At 31.9% G+C, this 19,171-nt stretch overlaps 1 protein-coding gene across 1 annotated transcript in view; it reads right to left on the reverse strand.

Moving 5' to 3' along the window:
• The window catches only part of LOC108731274 (uncharacterized), a 73,556-nt gene that overhangs the window by 45,657 nt on the left and 8,728 nt on the right, over positions 1-19,171 (reverse strand). The window contains exons 2-3 of the mRNA XM_018461527.1: positions 18,372-18,416; positions 18,056-18,083 (exon numbers count right to left, since the gene is read on the reverse strand). Coding sequence (XP_018317029.1) covers positions 18,056-18,083; positions 18,372-18,413 — 70 coding nt within the window. The 5' untranslated portion in view covers positions 18,414-18,416. The remainder of the gene's footprint in view (positions 1-18,055; positions 18,084-18,371; positions 18,417-19,171) is intronic.

Raw genomic sequence — 19,171 nt, forward strand, 5'->3', positions numbered from 1 at the left:
TAACGCTGCTTGAAATCGGTTGTTTTCTTGTCGAATTGAAAATGTTCCAGTCTCTCGCAATCTATTAAATGTCAACATAAACACTCTTCGGTTTGGCACTCTTCTGTTTGGAAATCGTCGTGCATATTCTCGCACCGCCTTTAAAGCATTACCGTTGCAGAAACCGTATACAAAAACCATATCAGCATATTCACTATTAGAATACGTACGCGGCATATTGCAAAAGACAAAATTCATCTACTGTTAAAGGCTTTCAAAGAGCGACTGACAAATTCATAACAGAAAGTGGAAAATGTAATCAAATATGTCGGTGCTAGATATGGCAAGAAATGTAAACATTTTTTTTCGATTTCTCTGAAACGGAGCAAAAACGAGCATATGTCTATAGGACTTTTTTTCTTAGTTTTTTACTCCTCTACACGCTCCCGAAGTTTTGCGATTTAATTTGGAAACACCCTGTATATCTATTCTTTCGTCGACAATGTAAAATTTTCATCCTTTCAACATGAATCCTCGAATTTTAGTGCAAATTTTTATATTGTTTCGGATTGTATACAAATTTAAAAAAAATTCTTACACTCTTGTGAAAGCTTTAACAACGAGTTTTTATTATCATAGAAATTGAATTGTATTGCACTTTATTTTATAAACTAAAATTTATCTATCAAACTTTTACAATAAAAAAATCTATTGTGCCTTTAAAGTTCAACAATGCTAGTAAAGGAACATATGTATATATAATATTTGTAGGCTTAGGCCCGTTTCTACCAATATAGATTAACTTTAATCTTGGTTCAACTTACTCTTCATCTTTTTCTAATTTCTAGAAGTAGAAAGAGATGAAGAGTTAGTTGAACCAAGATTAAAGTTAATCTACGTTGGTAGAAACGGGCCTTAGACATATGTAATTATATGTATATGTAACTTGAGAGAGAAAATTCACAATATTTTATACTTACATAAAAAACGAGAAAAGTCTCTCAACGGAAACCGAAAACTACATAGTTATTTTACAGTCCACTCACCGAAGTTTGTTGAAACCAAGAGAGAGAGAGAGAGAGAGAGAGAAGCTGAATATTCCGCGTAAATCTATTCCGCATAATGAAAATTTCGAAGCGAGGTAACAAGCCGAATAGCGTGAAGCGTTGATGTTTGTTTCGTGCACACGACGCGGACGGACCGTTGGCCGTTGGGCGTGCGACGTTGCGAAGTGTGTACAGTGTGAAGGTCGCCGCGAGCGCCGCGCTATCATTCGCGCTTCGAGGCTCGAGCAGGCAGGCGGCGTCGCACTTCACTCCGTGTGCTCGCGTCGCATATTACTTTTCGAAACGCGATTCTCTTCCCCAAAATTAGATAATATCGTCGCACGCAGTAACTTAATTGGCTCTCACTATTAACGATACGTAAGTTTATCGAGGCTTCTTACTCTTTCGAATTTATTCATTCGCTGTACGAATCGAAACGGCGAGAAACGCGGCGTAGAAAAAATGCCACATTCCAAGCGATAAGCGAGTCGATAATGGCGGCAATCACAGCCGAGAATGCAAGATTTTTACGATTTTAAAACTCGCTTGTCGTTTATGCTTTTCCGTGTGCTACGTAATGAGAAGCTCAGTTTATACGTGTCGTAATTTCGTACCAATTCTTTTTCTTAGCGACTACTTTTATTCTGAATTCGAATTCTCGCGTCGCGCTTTACATTCTTCGTCGATACGCGACATGTCCATTATCATTCTTTCTAGATTAGAGCGGAATGAATATACGAACAGCAGGATCGTATAAAAGAAAATGGCAGCGGATCGTAATACGATGAGCATTTCGCAGAATCGCGCGATGTATACGGCTATTAATATCGGCGTTAATATTGAAAGTGCCGTATAAAGTACTGCGTGACTGCGATTTTATAAAAATCACTTTCGAGAGAGACAATTAGCTCGATTAACGGTTTCGAGAGTTCCGTGTGAACATGGCCATAGAACGGGGCAGGGGGGGGGCGGGGGGGACGATCGCGACTAGTCGCGACAAGTTTAGACAAATGGCGATCGCTGCGAGAGTGGAGTGATCGCGTTAGGTGAGTAATTCTATCGTCTTATTGATCTTATAGATCTATATTATTTCCCCAGTCAATAAAACCGATCTATAGTAACGTTACAACGTTGCTGCAGTGTGTTGAAATGTTCGAAAATGTTTTTTTACTTACTCGAGTGAATCTCGAGTGATCTTGAGATGGAGAAGTTAGAACGGATTAAGGCGATTATTAAACCTTGGAACAAGTGTAATGTAACCCAGACAATATGCATTATCAAGGGTGCATTTCACTTGATATTCGCAGCGCTCATGGAATTATATTAGGTTTGTTCTTTTTCGAAGAGTTCTAAACTAGTTCTGAAATAGTGCAATAAGTTAGAGAAACAAACTATAGCTGTCTTACTCTAACTTGTTGCACCCAGTACTGCAGTATACTCCAGTTCAAAACTTGGGGTGGAAAAAGAAGACCCTTTATCTTTATTGTTCAAATGTTAAACAAGGACAAATGATACTCGCGAGCATTGTGAGAACGCCAAGTGAAATGCATCCCTAAGACGTCTTCATGTTTTTTTAGATATCTTTTCGGTATGTATGTCTTAAAAGACGTAGTTATAATGTCTTTATGAGGTCTTCTAGACATGCATGTTGTCTGGGAATGGTTTGTAAATTCACTGTGTATACAAGAATGTGCACCAGTCCCATAGAACAAAGCTTGTTGCCGTAATAATGATGTTCTGATATAATCGCTACACATATATAAATATATTAATAATGAAATATATATAACAAAAATATATATATATATATTAATAATAAAATATATATAATATATAAAATACATATATAAATATATTAATAATACAATATTTTATCATTTCTTACAGAAATCTAATAGTGACTACAATTTAATACTAAAAGACAGTAAGTAATTACTTATTTTAAATATTAAAAGCACTGTTCGGTACTTTTAGTACTCCAAATGAGTAATTAATTACTGTCTTTCATAAATTGACCAGCGTTAGATTTCTGTAAGACATTGAGCTACATATATTATTCTTGCGGCGCATTCAAACAGATAACTGTAATGTGACGCGAGAAATTCTATGAATAATAACGTCGAAACACGACTCGTTATAAATTTATATTATTTCGTTTTAAATAATTCGGTTGGCATACCTTGGAATTTGTTTACAATGTACGGAGCGTCTTTTTTGTTTACCTTAGGTAGCCGCCTCGGTAGCCGCGTATGTTGTTATCATTCATATTCCGACCCTCGAAATAGCAGCATATACCGCCTTCTGTGTCGTCATAATAATTCAAATAATAACAGAAAGCCGCGATATATCAATCTTTTATTAATATATATATATATTTCGCATTCTATTATATATATTTCATTATCGCTACTTTCATAATCGATTTATAAGATACATTTATGTGCACTAAAAATACATTAATATTTCTACAACTAAGTAAAGGATAATTGTTACAATAATTAATTATTTTATTTCAGTTTTCATTTTACTTTTTCTAATATTTTTTACATAAAATGTTCTATTAGTATTTTTATATCTCCGATTGACGCTCGTTGCTAATTTCTTCGAATTTTTTTTCATTGTGATTATTCCCTCTTTCTTACAGATACATGGACCTACCCGAGGATCTGGAAGCCTGACAAATTAACTTATCGTCGATTTAACTGAATAAACGAACCGCAGCCGGTTTGTCGCGTCGCGTTCGGGAGTGCCGCTTAATTGGATTAAAGAACTTTTTTTAAACTTATTCCTCTCTCTAATCTATATCCTTGTTCGTGCCGATAGTTGCACTTTTGATAAGTTTGGCACATTTTGACTTGAAGTGCGACTTGTCCGACAGAACTGGATATCGTTTCATGAGTTTCATAAACGGGAGTATTGTGTAGTGTCGCGTGAAAAAAAACTTTTATTGCTCATTAATTCTCGCGCGATTGTAATTATTCGTGAGTGTTGTGTAATCTGAAGAGGAGACCCAGACCACCACAACCTGAGAGGATGAGAAAAGGCCTAAGAGAGGCATCGGGCACCGGCGGAGCAACCTTGTAGTGAGTATTTTATTATTTGTACATTATTTGTCATCAGTTATTAACCATTTGTTTAATTAATTTGTATGTTTTAAACAAGAATTAGAGAACAAATTTTATATATGAAATCTTAAGAGAATTTGTATTATAATATTCAAGAAATATGATCTTTTCGTGAAAAACTGTAACTTTATTTTATTAAGTATCTATTTAAAAAAAGAACAGAACATTCAACGCATATAATTAACTCTTTTTTACATATTATGATTATGAACGCTGCTATAATTTAAATCTTATATTTGTGTGTTACAGAGTCATCGTAGTCTATAACTCTGCTGTTGCGCATCGGTGTTGGTGAGTGATGAAAAAATTTATTTTACATTGAGCAACAAATTTATAAGAAAAATTGCAGTTATTAATTTTATATACATACGATACGTCTGCATCATATTTAAATTCATTAACAACAATATAATATATATTACAAATAATTATATGATATCTTATAGATCTGTTGCATTAAAATGGGCTAGAACAAATTCGAAAGAAGATTTAATTCTGGACCTCGATTATTATGCATGCGAAGCTTCGAGTGCACTCATATCTCTGTACGCATAAAGCTTGCAGAAGAGAGAAAATTAGAGCTCGTTATAATGACATATTTACTCGGAATATTCTGGTGTATTTTACTTTATATGTAAAAGTAATTAAAGATTAATAATGTTTTGATATATTAATAATATTATTTGAGCGTAATTAATATCAGTTACGTTATAATAATAATTAGATTTCCGAGTTTATTATTCAGGTAAATATTAGAAAAAAATGAGAGAAGAGATAAAAAATAAAATAAAACTACAATCGAGATGTTTTGCGATATAAAAATTAGATAAAACTACAAGCTGTGTGATGTGTTATAATATAAAAATTAGATAAACTTTATTTAAATTCTCTCGTGGTATTTTATGAATAGTAAAGAAATGAAGATCATATTAAAGGATATTTACATCATCTGTGTGCATTTAAATATAACATAAAAAAAAATAGAAAAAATTAAACATGGAGCATTGAAAAATATTATAAAATTTGTTATTATACATATAATAATGCATAAATGCTGCATTTTTATTCATATTTATTTATTTCTTTTCTCAAATATTCTCACATTGAGATCTATATTTTTATATCTCTCCAGGATTAAATGTTATGTAAATCAATGCAAAAAATTAACAATTCAGAAATTCTTTCAAAATATATTTATATGACATATAATACAATCATAAAAGGAAAGGACGTTAAAAGTTATACATATAATGATTACATAGAGAATATCTTATTTAATATTTATCAAATTTATTTAATAAAATGTATACGCACTAATAATTATTACAAGTCTATAATTCTTATAACGTACCGCGATTTTATTTTAATTTTTTATAACTTATCTCTGTAGATAGTTTGGCTTACAAAGCTAAATAATGTGAGATCTAAAAAATACTTATTGTGGGACAAATTTTTTAAATTATCTTAAAATTGGACAATTTTGCAAAATACCTGATTTTGGAATAAACTATTTTTCTAACATTGTACATTAAAATTAATTTTAATAACGTGTATAATGAAATAACGGGATATTTATATCAGTTCATAAATTCGTGAAGACATATTACGTGAAAATATAATAACGGAATCATAATAGTATTAATTATGATAGAAATTTATCATCCTTTTTGGCTTTCATATTCTAAATTTTTCGAGGCCAAAAGCAATGAATAAATTTTATCTAACCAAAAGATTAATTATGTAAGATATAGGGCGGTCCATTGGCACTACAAATGCTTCGAAGCTTTTGATTGATGGAAGAAAGAATTTTACTAATTGACCAATCAAAGAATGTTTCGAAGCGTTTGTAGCATTAAGTGGACCATAACCTATATCGTATGATATTGATAAATGATACATAATGTAGGTGTCTCAACATCAAACAATACGAGTGAAAGGTACGCAAGGTAGGCGTACAATATTTTTTTACACACGTGTGATCGTACGTAGGTAATCAGAAACGAAATAATGCCGTCATATTAAATTCCAATCCTTCGCAAATTAAAATCTCAACTTATTGCAAATGAAACTCTAATTCGCTCATCATTTCCCGGATCTCGAGAGATCACCAGTAAAGGATCCTGCTGGATTAACCGGTACGTGGGGCCCCTCCATGAATTGCGTGTCATGCGCGATCTGTGTACTAGGTAGGATTACAGATAGAAATATGGATAGGTATAGGACTCGAATAAAGATGCGGGTAGGTAGGCTGCGAATAGAATGATAACGCGTGGACATAATCCGATAATTTAAAGTCATAGAATAAAAAATTTTTAATACAATTATAAATTTTAATCCTATGTAATTAAATAATTGATTTAGAAGTGAAAAACATTTAATTATAAAAATATATTCCATTGTGAAATTACGTAATTTTGATCATGTAATAAATTACATATTTATTTATATGTACATAATATTAATTATGTAATAAAAAGTATGTATTATACGATCTGTCTGAATAAATTTTAATACTTTTGTAAAGTAAATTTGTAAAGTAAATTTTAATACAAAAGTATAAAAATAAATGTAAATAAATTCAGACCTTAATTGTTTTTCACGTTGTATTAATAATTTTTAATTTGGTATTAATCAATCAAAAAACTAAAATTTTGCTATTTGAAAATTTTAAAATAAACCTAATGTTTCTCAAGAATGCGGAGAATAACGGGATTCGAAAATCTCTGCTGACAATTGAACGATCGACTCGATCAATTTGCTTTTTCTCGAGGGGGCTTCTCCGTGAAAATGTTTTCTAATCCTGAGCCTCTTTGCCACGCGATTACGCGGATTATCCGGAATAATTTACACGTCGCTGCGCGAATATAATTTATACGACCGATAGGAAAAACCGACATAACGTGCCCACTGGGCAATAAAATACCGAATTTACGTACTTAAGCAAACACGCGGTTCTTATCTCGTCTGGTTTAATCGTATTTTTGTCAAGATCGCATTGGTAATTTATAAAATAAATACGGCTGGATGTTAAATATGTTAATTAAGGGTCTGTAAGGTTTGTAACGTCCGGTAGCATTACGTTTACTCAAGCTTACTGTCATTCACCTGGCTTATAACTGCGTTGATTCTCTACCGATACATACATTGTACGCACAACGAATCAGACGTGCGTGTTCGAAATAAACGAAGACAGTAAGTGCTAATGACTCTTAACGACTCTTTCAACTCTTCCTTCTATACGTATACGCGTAAATATATTTTCATCTTCATTCGTAGAACCTCTCATACCTTTAATTATCTTCGTCTTTGTTTTTGATATTATATCTATTCTCCGAAATTTATATATTTATATTTACTTTTACTTTTGCATTTCATTAAGCTTTGGTAATAAAATTCTAAAGATAGTCTTAAATAAAAAATTTAATGATTTAATTCTTTATTATAAATTTCTTTCTTTTAAATAATACAGTTTAATTAATATTTGATTGACTCTATATAAATATTTCCAATTATAAATTGATATTTATTATGTTAAAAAGCAACTTATTTTTCTAGTAATTTCTTATCAAATAAAAAATCTCTTGGAGAAAACTGGTTTTAAAAGTAATTGATATACATTCCAAATTCTAAATAATATACATTCTAAGTAAAATCCCTCATATCTGTAAATGTTCGCACATTGTTATATACATTCTAAATCATAAATTCCCTGTATATTCTAAAAAAACTTACTTATATCTATAAACACTCGCACGTATTTCCTAATTAAGGGAACAATACTCATCCATTTCCACGTCCTGACCGATTTCACACGACTTAATCTAAACACCCTAACAAGATGCTGTTGCAAGAACTAGTCAATTATTAGCATTCTGATTACAAGTTTCATGCTTTAATATCTTGTTTTGAGTTGTGACCGATTTCACGCATGTAATTCAATCGATTTATCCCCTACGATATCGAGCAAGTATTTTTCTTTAGTTCGTTACTTGATTTAATGAAATTAATTTGCCTGTACAAATTGAGAGAAATTGCATGAGATAATTAAATGACGCGGACTTTATTTGAGTAATGTCCAATTTTTTCATTTCCAGATAAGTTGTAGATAACCTTATCCAGGAGATATCTCCATTGTACTCTGGGAGATATCTCTTGGATAAAGTTATCTAGAGGTGAAGAAATTGGGCATTAGAAAGTCTTTATTTATTCTATTTTTGTAAACAATATAGTAACTTTTATCAGGAAGTAAATAATTAAATGAAACATTTTCGATGTTTTTAAATTGACTTTATATATAAAAAGCATCCATAAAATAAGACTTCCAGATAAACTCTTAACAGAAAAAAAATAATTCGATTATAACTCGTAAACTATAAAAAAAATTATATAAAAAAAACTTCTTAGTCATGTAAGGTGACGCAACTTTCAGAATTTTTTCTCTATAATGTTTATGCCTAAAAGCGATTTCGAAATCATTAAGTTTCCATAGCCCGTCTCACAGAATAGCGCTGTACAGTTAGTCGAATGACACGATATATGAGAGGTAGCCGACAGATGTTCGTACCGTTGAAGAAACGTGGGATGAGTCGACGTCCTAGGATATCCTCGCGAGGAAGTCATCTCCAAAGCGACGCGACTTGTTCGTCGCAGAGGAGATGGCAAATGCGAAACGGCGTGTCGGCAGGTGTTGGCAGATCTGCGCGCGATTCGTACATATGAAATGTACGCGGATATAGGCGAGCGTAGAAGCGGTTATCAAATGCGGCCTTTAGAAATGTGGATGGTTCTGGGAATAAAAGGGAATGGAAAAGGCGGAATATAGGACGCGCGTTGATGGGAAAATATATTTACGCATTTATGTTGAAGGATATTCAAAGAGTGTAGCGTTGGCACGAAAATATTTTCGAGGAGATATAAGGCTGATTTTTATACCGCGTGCGAAAATTCATTTCATGAAAGCCATATTGGTGAAAGATGTTTCATTCATACGTGCGCGTTATATAATTTGATGTACATTGCTCAATATACAAGGTGGTCCACCTTAAATAAAAACCTTTGAATATATTTCACTTATTTTTTCGATGATATGAAAAAATGTTTTAGATGAAAGTGGAACGGTTTCAAGGGAAACGTATTTTAGTCACGTTGTTTTTTTTTAGGTGAAGGTGCCAAAAAGATTATAAAGGTCCCTTTTTTTAAATAGAATTATATGATTTTTTTACATAATATGATTGCTCTACTTATTCTGCATATAAAAATATTAAGTTAACGAGATATTGAATATTTCATATCAATGTGTGCTAGAATAAAATATAAAATATGTCATAAACTATTAGTTTTTTTATATAAGTATTAAATATGCAGAATATAAGTTATATAAGTATACAAAATATTTAGAGGAATCATATTATGTAAAAAAAATCATATAATTCCATTAAAAAAATAACATTTACATCTTTTTGACGCCTTCACCTAGAAAAAAACGTGACCGAAATACATCCCTCTCGAAATTGTTCCATTTTCATTTAAAACATTTTTTTTCGTATCATCAAAAATAATTGAAAAATGTTCAAGGTTTTCGAATTAAATAAACTAATAAACTTGTATATAAAAAAATATCTTGTTTATAGAACAATTTTTAAAAGAGAAATCTAAATACATAAAAATAGGACGTCTCTTTTGTGGCTGGCCTGAATTTGTCTCGGGTCAAAGATTAAAGCACGAGCTGACGGCATTAAATTAGTAAGCATGTCGCTTACAAAGTTGTTGAACTATATGCTCGGCTTGTCACGGCAAAATACACGTTGCAAATACACCGCCGCACGCTAAAGCGCTAACGCTAAAGCACGACAGTGTGTTCACCATTCTATACGACCGTCTAATTAATTACGAGTGGCGAAAAGCAGCTACTGCGAATAACGACACCAAGAATAGCCGAATGATATTCGGCGTGCGAAGGGCATCACTAATTTATAAGCATCCTCGTCTTCTTCACAACACTGCGATCCAAAAAACATTCTTACGTCTAGTTGCGGCTTTATTACAATCTACCTTAGGTAATGATGGGTTATTTATAAGAATCTACGAACGACTCTACATTACAGTTTTCGTAATTTTATAGGATTTATGTAAAACTAGCTCGAAACCTTGTAATGATTTAACTTGAAGAATGCAAATAACATGCATCGCTTTTTTCTGCATTACGCGAAACAAATATCTCTGAAACTATTACGTGGGAACTCGCTTAGTATTATGCAGAACTTAAATCCAGACAGCGATTCACATATAAATAACAAGATTATAAATTGTAAGCTTCTCCATTCTAGTAAATTATCAAATAATTTGCAAGGACCAGAAGTGAAAGCACGCTTTTAAAATTCGATCTGTTGCAAAAGATAGTTCTTTATGCCCATATTAAAAATTGCAAACTTTATACAATAGCTTCAGACATTCTATAATTTTTTAAAAATTAACAATAAATATAAAAATTTTGAAGAAGAGAAAGACTTCAAAATTATATTTGTTTATTTTTCAAAAATTTAAGAAGTATTTGAAGATAGAGTTCAAAATTCTTAATATAAACAAAGGACTATCTTTTATAATAAATCGCAATTGAAAAGCATGTTTCTATTTCTATAAGTTCTTCTCTTGTTAAAAGAAAAATTACGTATATTATACGTATATATATCTATTATATTTTTTGTCATTTTTAATCTCCGAACATCTCTCTCTTTTTTCGAAAATATCTTTTAAAATATTATTTTTGAAATAATTTTTAAATTCAGAAATTAATAAAAAGCTCAAAACATGTATAATTCGCAGAAAAAATGAAAAAGGAAGTTATATTTAATTGTACACCGTAAAATTTGTAAACTCCATTGCAGACCTGCCAAATTAAAACTTTTTTTAAATTGCGATGACAATTCCTTTCTACTATTATTTATTAATAAAAAATATAGTAATTTTGCTACTATATTAAAAAAAGTAATTAATATAAAAATTTATATTTTAACTAATTTATCTCTCATTTCATGAAATCGATAAAAAATTAATAATTAATGAAGTTAATAAAACGCTATGTTAATATACTGATCACAAATTTGACCATGATAAGAAATTTGAAAAATTCGATTAAAAAAAAGCAAACGAGAATCTAGATTTGCAATACTTCAAACGAAACACCGTTTGATCGAATCAATTCACTGTAATTTTTTTTGACATAGTTCTTCGCTAGCATAACGATGATTCGATAAATCCAAGTATCTAGGAACTAACTGTACTTGAATTTATCTTGCAATGGTCACAATTCAATTGAGTGCGTTCCGGGACAATAAAGAAAAGACGCTCAATTGTGACTCGTGCCATCAAACCAATCGATTCACGCATCGTTAACGATAAGTAGCATCTTTAAGCTCACCATATTTAACGCCAATATTAAAAATAACGATATTTTACGAGGTATCGAGAAAAATAATATTTTTTCCCCTCGAGATAGAAGAACACAGATTTTCTTATTTTCTATGAATTCATGTAATCGACTTACTTTCTGAAATAAACCGCAAACTTGCTCCGCACTTGTAACTAATAAATTGTAATTATGGATATAAAAAAATAACATTAGAAACATGACATTCGTAATTTCCATCTTCAAACACTTGAGATCTTGCAATATATCGCTTATTATCTGTATATTATAACAGTATCCTTCCTAGGATTTCGATAACGATATTTGAATGAAAGCAGACATGACCCTTTTTTTTCAAAATGACTATATTTAAACAACGTAAAATGCGATTCGTAAATCCTTGCTGCATTCAGAATGTGTTTCGTTTACGCATGCATTGACTGGAATTATACAATCGTCGTGTTTTTTGCGACAACGTGTAAGTTGACGCGCGCCTTAATTAAGCCGGCATCGAGGGCATGGCAATAAAGAACGACTTTATGCTTTAACGCCAGTAAAGTTTACTTTTACTGACGAGTGCATTCAATATTGGACTGGTTTTCTTTCATTCGAATTTCAAATTTTTACGTTCCTTATCGTCATATATCTGCGTCTGTACGGATATTTATAATTATTTGTTTATTATATATTTTATATTTCAACGATTTTATTTTTATTTGAAAACTAAATTAAATATTCTAATTGTAATAAATATTGAAAAAGTAATTTTCAGATTATTTTAACTGCCTAATCGTAAGAATGTTTTCATTATTACTTTTTGCATTTATCTGTTTATAAATAAAAACATAACTTATTAATTCGATATTGAAATTTCATTTGTATCTTTTGCATTTAATCGTCATGTCGAGAAATAAATTACGCGCTGCTACTAAACCGTTTAGTAGTTAAATATCTTCATCATGCAGTAGTGAATATAACTTCGTTTGCTTCGCGCCTTGTTATGATTGTAGTTTCATATGTGTTTATCTGATGAGCAGATAATATGTTCGACATCTCTTATGCCCCGTTACAATTTAACGCCTCTAACTAATGACGTAATATATTAGCAAATACTAATCACGTGATTGCCGTTGCAGTAATACTGCATGTCCAATGGAAACATATCGCTTCTTGTCAGAAACTATATTTTCCAACATCAAATTGATTGTGATTCTACAGAAATTAGAATTTATATTTTTTGTCTTAACAATCGAGTACTAGGGAGAAAAGCATCAATTAATAAATAAAGATAACTTTTCACGTGAAAGGAGGCCAAGAAAGTGAACGACAGGTAAATGTATCAACAAATAGCAACGAGCAAGGTAGTTGTGGTAAAAGGTTCTTGTGGAACGGGAAAACGATCTGAGAACAGGTGAATGAGCGCGAGAGAACTCGGCTATTGACGCATAATTATATGCACAACCAGCGTGAGTTTGCATGTGCACATAATGTTTCATGCCAGGTCAAAGCCACTCGCGAAGTTATTTAGACAACAGATTCTTTTCAAATGCATACGAAAATCCGCACATTTTTTGTAACATAGAGTTTGTCCCGACGAATTCATTGCAAGCCTGCTTTACGATTTAACACAACTCGACTTCAAGAGCGTAAAATCAATTTATCATAATTAAACGGTAATTACAAGAAACATGTCGCGCGATCAAGTGTCGGTTTTGATTAAGCTTTCTAATGTAAATTTTTTTTTGTGTTAATATTGAGTACGAAAAATAGTGTCGATGAAAGTATTATATGAAATACCTATCTATACATTTTGATTTATGAGATTTGTTCGTATTATATAAAAATAGAAAATTAGAAAAGAAGATAAATATTTAATGTTACTATTTAGAAACACTATTGATAAATTTAAGGAAGCCTTAAGTACAAGGTCTGACTATGAATACGGGCATAAATTTATTACCGTCAAAGTTATATAACATATTTCTCTTATATATTCTAGCAAATAAATTTTGATATATCGATATCTTAGTTAAAACTATTTTATACTGGGTATTAATTCAGTTTTCGATTCTACACGCTAATGTACTTTATACAAATTCTGGTAACTTTATTCTCGCGTTTTTGAAGATCTGAAAACAGACGTGTTCCATTACGGAGGCGATCGTATTTCCCTGTCGCGTTACACAGCAGAAGCCACGATCGAAATAATATCATCGGCACAGATGATAAAGAAGAGAAAAACGGATCGTCTCCCGCGCGGATAAATATTAATAAATCCATAAATCCGCCATACGTCTTCGAAACAGGATTTATATAAGTAATCGATCGAATCGCGGCTAGCACATCGTCATCCGGGATTCGTGCCAGTAGATTACGGATAATCGCCGCGGGAGAATCGAAAATATGCTGTCGGCATCCATGACAGACGTAAATATGTATCGCCGCATTTTTTTTATTCGCAACGCATAATTTGTGAAAGAATAATAGCAAAAACCTTGACTGACGCGTGTTAAGTTCGAATAGATGAACAGAACAGCAATCTCTTCGTAAATTGACTATAAACACTACATAATTTTTGAAATTATCCAATGAAAATAAGCGCAGCATTAAAATATTTTTCTATTTACAATATTTTTCTCAATATTTTGCTATTAATTAATTTCATCTCACTAATTTAGATAAAATTATTTCTATATTAATAATGAAATCGCAATTAACGTGAACAATTTGCAATTCTATCTATATTTTATTTATTATTAATTTTATAACATATATATTTATTTATATTTAACTATTTATATATTTATTATTTATTTAATTTATTTACTTTTCGTATTGATATTTATTAATTATTATTTTCTTCCGCGATTATTTGATTCACGTTTCTATTACTTTCCTTTTTAAAAATCGTTTTTAAAAATAAGTCTTGTTTAAAATATATAATATTATGAGGAATAAGAAAGAATTAATATGGGAGAGTTGAAGCAAAATAAATTGTTTACTTTGTCTGATTTACATGAGAAATCAGATACGATGTAGAAAAAGATTTTCAATCTTTCTTCTGTGTCTTTTTCCCTCTATTGTTTACAGATTTAAATATATTCTTTTTGGAGTTATGTGTTGTAATTTATTATATAAATCTTTTATCTGATGATAAAATTTTATCTTATTATAATTTTCTTATGGTATCAACACTGTTTTACTTCCCTGTCGTTTGTAGACAGTTTGATATTTACATAATAAGACTAAATAGCGTTAGAATATTAAATAATATAAAGCTATAAATAAATATAGGGGAGCTAACTTTTAATCGTCGGATTTCTTCTATTATGCTAAAATCAACTTTTGCTTAATTAAAGCGATGTAATTGACTTTCAAATACAAAGTGTTAAATTTTTTTTTTAAACTAAACTTTTTAAATCTAATTAATTAATACTGTTATCATATATTCTTTGTCAAAAGTTTCGACAAGGCACTCGGGATCTAATTACTAAAAAATATCTTTATAATTAAAATAGTCTATCTCTCTTTCAAAATATCTTTCAAGAAATTTAATTCTATATTAAATAAAAAATTCGTCACTATAGTTAATTATTATTATTAAAATTATATAATTGAGAGACCTGAAAAATTCTAAAATCTTTTCCCATCGTAAATCTATATAATTCCCGTGACAATATCTAAAGATATGCAAAGATAAACTTTGCTTCCCCGAAGAAGAAGCCATTGGACTCACAATGGTAATTCCGAAGCGACTGCAATTTCACGTCTTACTCGGTCGTCCTTGAACGCAAGTATGGATAGGCAAGCAGGATTTTCCAGTAGTCGGTGAAGAGGCGCCTCTTCCTCCTCCTTTTGCCTCTCGAGCACGTTCTTCACACGTAAAAATCCGGTTTTCCGAAGCACGAAGAGAGATCTCCCTTCGTCACACGCATGAATACTTGACGTTTTAACGAGCGCAGTACCTTTATTAGCACCGTTCGCATCACTCGCGCGCAAAGTTCCGCCAATGATGAAACCCTTTCAATAATAACAATACTCGATGAGTTCTTTAGCGTCTTCTCACTTTTCCGCGCGAATTTGTGTAGTGAGTCTCGCCAACGTCTCGTAGACAAGTCCTCTTCAGAATCGGCTCCGCGATGATTCACCGTTCGCGAGCGAGAGATCGCGAATAGTCCACGTAGAAACCGCGAAGAATTCCGATCGAAAGCAAAGACCTCTTTTTTTTCAGCACGGATTCCATTGATGGAAAAAAGAAATCGTTTACCGCGAGTTTTTCTCAGGACGATGCTCATGAGAACTCGAAGAGAAGACACGCACCGCGTTCGCGGACCGACGCGGCACTTGGGTGTCTGAAGGTGCCTCAGGTGAGACGCCAGGTGGGTACCAGGAGAAAAGGCGCAGCGGGCCCTCTCCTCTCCTTGTCTCGACCGGTCCCACCGCACCCGGCGAGCTACGGACAAGGTTTATGGCGAACGAACGGAATCCAAGCGTTCTCTTCTACGTCCTGAGGAAGGGCGGAGGCGCCTCTGTTGGGTCCGATGATCTCCTTGCGGGGCCCGGGCCCTCTCGAAGTTCCCTACTTTATCGGTGAGGAGGAGACTTCAGTGCGTGTACAAAATAGATGAATAGATCAGCAGATCAGGTTGGACGGGATTGCTCGCGTTAGGTACAAATCTCATTGAATCACAGATCGAAAGAATTCAAAGAGATTTAAACATACTTTACTCACATTCAATTTTCAAACATACTTCTCGACACATCTGAGAACATAGATGTGATCAGTTTAAAAATTTTTCTAAACGTATGTCTCAAACTTGATAAAAAAGTATATTTAAAAAGCTAAGAAGGTTAAAATCATTCACGTTAATTAAAATAATTCTTTGTGTCGTTTTTATTGTGAATACACACACACACACACATTCTGTCTCAAATTTAAAAATATGAAAATTAATTAAATATTAGTTATTTTAAATTATTTATAGACACATAATGGAGCAGGAGAAGTTTGGTTGCTACTTTCTGTTAAATTATTAAAAATTTATATTAAACTGCGAGATACTTGAAGATTTATACAAATTAGTCTACTTACGATTTTCTCTTAAGAGAAGATCGTAAGTAGACTAAATTTTATAGCTTTGTATTGTGTATGCAGATATAATTACTAAGAAAATCATTAACCCGTTGACTAGTATTTATTATCGAGTATTATTTTTAAGGATTATACGGATGAAACTTTAAATACCGCATTTTATTAGTGCAATGTAGTATAAAAAGTATGAAAAGATGACTATGAGTTCGGTTATGTAATAAATAACTAAGGAATCGGGAACGTGGAACAACTTAATAATATTTCTAGGCGCGACGTTGCATGACGTTAGTTGTTAATTTGCACGTAGGTTGTCGGCCGTAATTAATTGTATCAAGAATATAATGCAGACATTACGTATGAACATTTCAACATTCGATATTAGTGTTAATGAAATTAGCGCGACGAATTCTAATGCTATAATAATTAATCGTATACCTATATATCTGTGTTACATCGCGATTGCGATAATTATAATTAAATTAAGTATATTTAAATTTTCTAAATTTTTTAAATCAAATTATTGTAAAGAATTTATTTATATCTTCCGCGACACAACTAGAATTATAGTTCGGCAACAATAAATTTTCGTTTTGTCTAAAAATTACCGCCACGGTCTATGGTGAGCGTCAAGGAAAAATCTCAGTTCTCTTGCACGCATCAGGGGCCTCTGCTGAGTTCGATGATCTTTACGCGCTGCGAGCCCCACTTCCGAGGTCTCTGCCTTATCGATCACGATATCGAGGTTTCCCCGATCCTTTGCTCTTAATGAAAGCTCTAATAGAAAATTATGCGGCTCAAACGCATTCTCCGGCAACAAGTGGTGAGCACGAGTTATGAGTTGCGGTATAAGTTAATTGCACTCGAATACTAATAATATCGTGAGTCATTCACCACACCGGATCGGTTATGATTTTGTTATTTTTAAGTTTTCTCAGTGAAAGTAGTGCAAATATTTAATTATAATACAAATTGTATGTGTATGTTAAACTTGCAAATTAAATCGATAAATCTGATGGAAAAAATTCAGTGAAATTTCTCATGAAACTTTCTATCTTATAGGTGTTTTATACATATAGTTAAATAGAAATGAAAATACTTCTTTCTTCAATTCTTTAAACAATTATTATAAAAAATATGTAAATAATTTTAATTATTACAAAATTATCACAAAAAATATCTTTCGAAAAATGTTTCCATAAAATTTTTCCAATAAAAGTGGGGAAACTTGAACAAAGTATACATGAAATTTGAACATTTTTGTATTAAATACGCAGCAGAGTGACTCAAGCTTTCTGTTCCTTTCCGCTTTACGATTTTTCATTTAATTTTCGAAGATAGAATTGACACAGAAATTTGCTTTTCCTTCCGTTTACGAGAAAGATAGTTTAGCGGGTAAAAGCGTACTTACTTCCAGTCGGGTAGTCAAGTCGGTGTTTCTGCAACATATATAGGATAGAAGACACGTAAATTAAAGTTCGAGTGAAAATGTGTTTGAAAATTTAATTTCACAATGAATTTTATTTATAACGCATTTGCAAATTGCACCGGGGGAAGGGGGGGCACAAATTTAAAAATAAAGAAAATCTCAAGAGCAACTAGGATAGTTAAGAACATAAAATTAAAATAAGACTTGTAATATGCTAAACATTTCCTTTTCACAAAAGTTGATAAAATAAATTTTAATTTACACATAAACTGATTTACTTGTATTTAAATGCACTCACCTCGTAATCACACGTTGGCAGATTTACGTTCTTCGTCTGCATTTTCTGTAAAAATGAAAAAATGATTTGTAAAATTGAAAAATTATAAATTTTTTTGTAAATTATTCAACTGCTCGTCAATTTAATAAGTGATATTACAACTCTGATTCTGTTCATGATTGCGTTTCAAGATCGAAAAAGATTTCGGCGCAGTTGACAGAATCAGATATGTATATAAATTCACAGAAATATTTAAGATTCGCTTTGACCAAATATATAGGATTTCTCTTATTTAACTAAATTTTATGTTTTGCCTTGCCAGTTTTGCTGATTTCTTCCAATTTCTCCTACATCTTTTGATATATCTATTTTGACTGAAAATAGAGCAAGACTGCAATTTTTAAGCAGAAAATAAGATATCACGTTCTGCAAGCACAAGCATCCAACTAGATTCGAAGCGACCTACATTTTTATTTCTACCAATTCGATAATAATAATAATGATGAGTAAATACATTTATTTATTATTTTCATTGCTTACAAATGCATATCTATATTTGCATATCTAATCTAAACATCTAGCGAAACAGATGTTGTCGAATGTTTTTATGCGCGCGCATGTTTATAACATATACGATCGATCGCAGCCGTAAAAATGAGACGTGATACAGGGCCACTGTGAAACTCGTACAAACAACAAATAAAGTTAGATTCTGTAGAAATGGCCAAAATGTGGCTAGTCGTTGCCATACGGTGTGGCATGGTTCATGAATCGAATCCGCGCCCAACGGACTTCACCTGTAAACAAGGGGGGGTCTTCGG

The sequence above is a fragment of the Mycetomoellerius zeteki genome, unplaced genomic scaffold (genome assembly GCF_001594055.1).
Source record: "Mycetomoellerius zeteki isolate Tzet28-1 unplaced genomic scaffold, Tzet1.0 scaffold122, whole genome shotgun sequence".
Lineage (NCBI taxonomy): Eukaryota > Metazoa > Arthropoda > Insecta > Hymenoptera > Formicidae > Mycetomoellerius > Mycetomoellerius zeteki.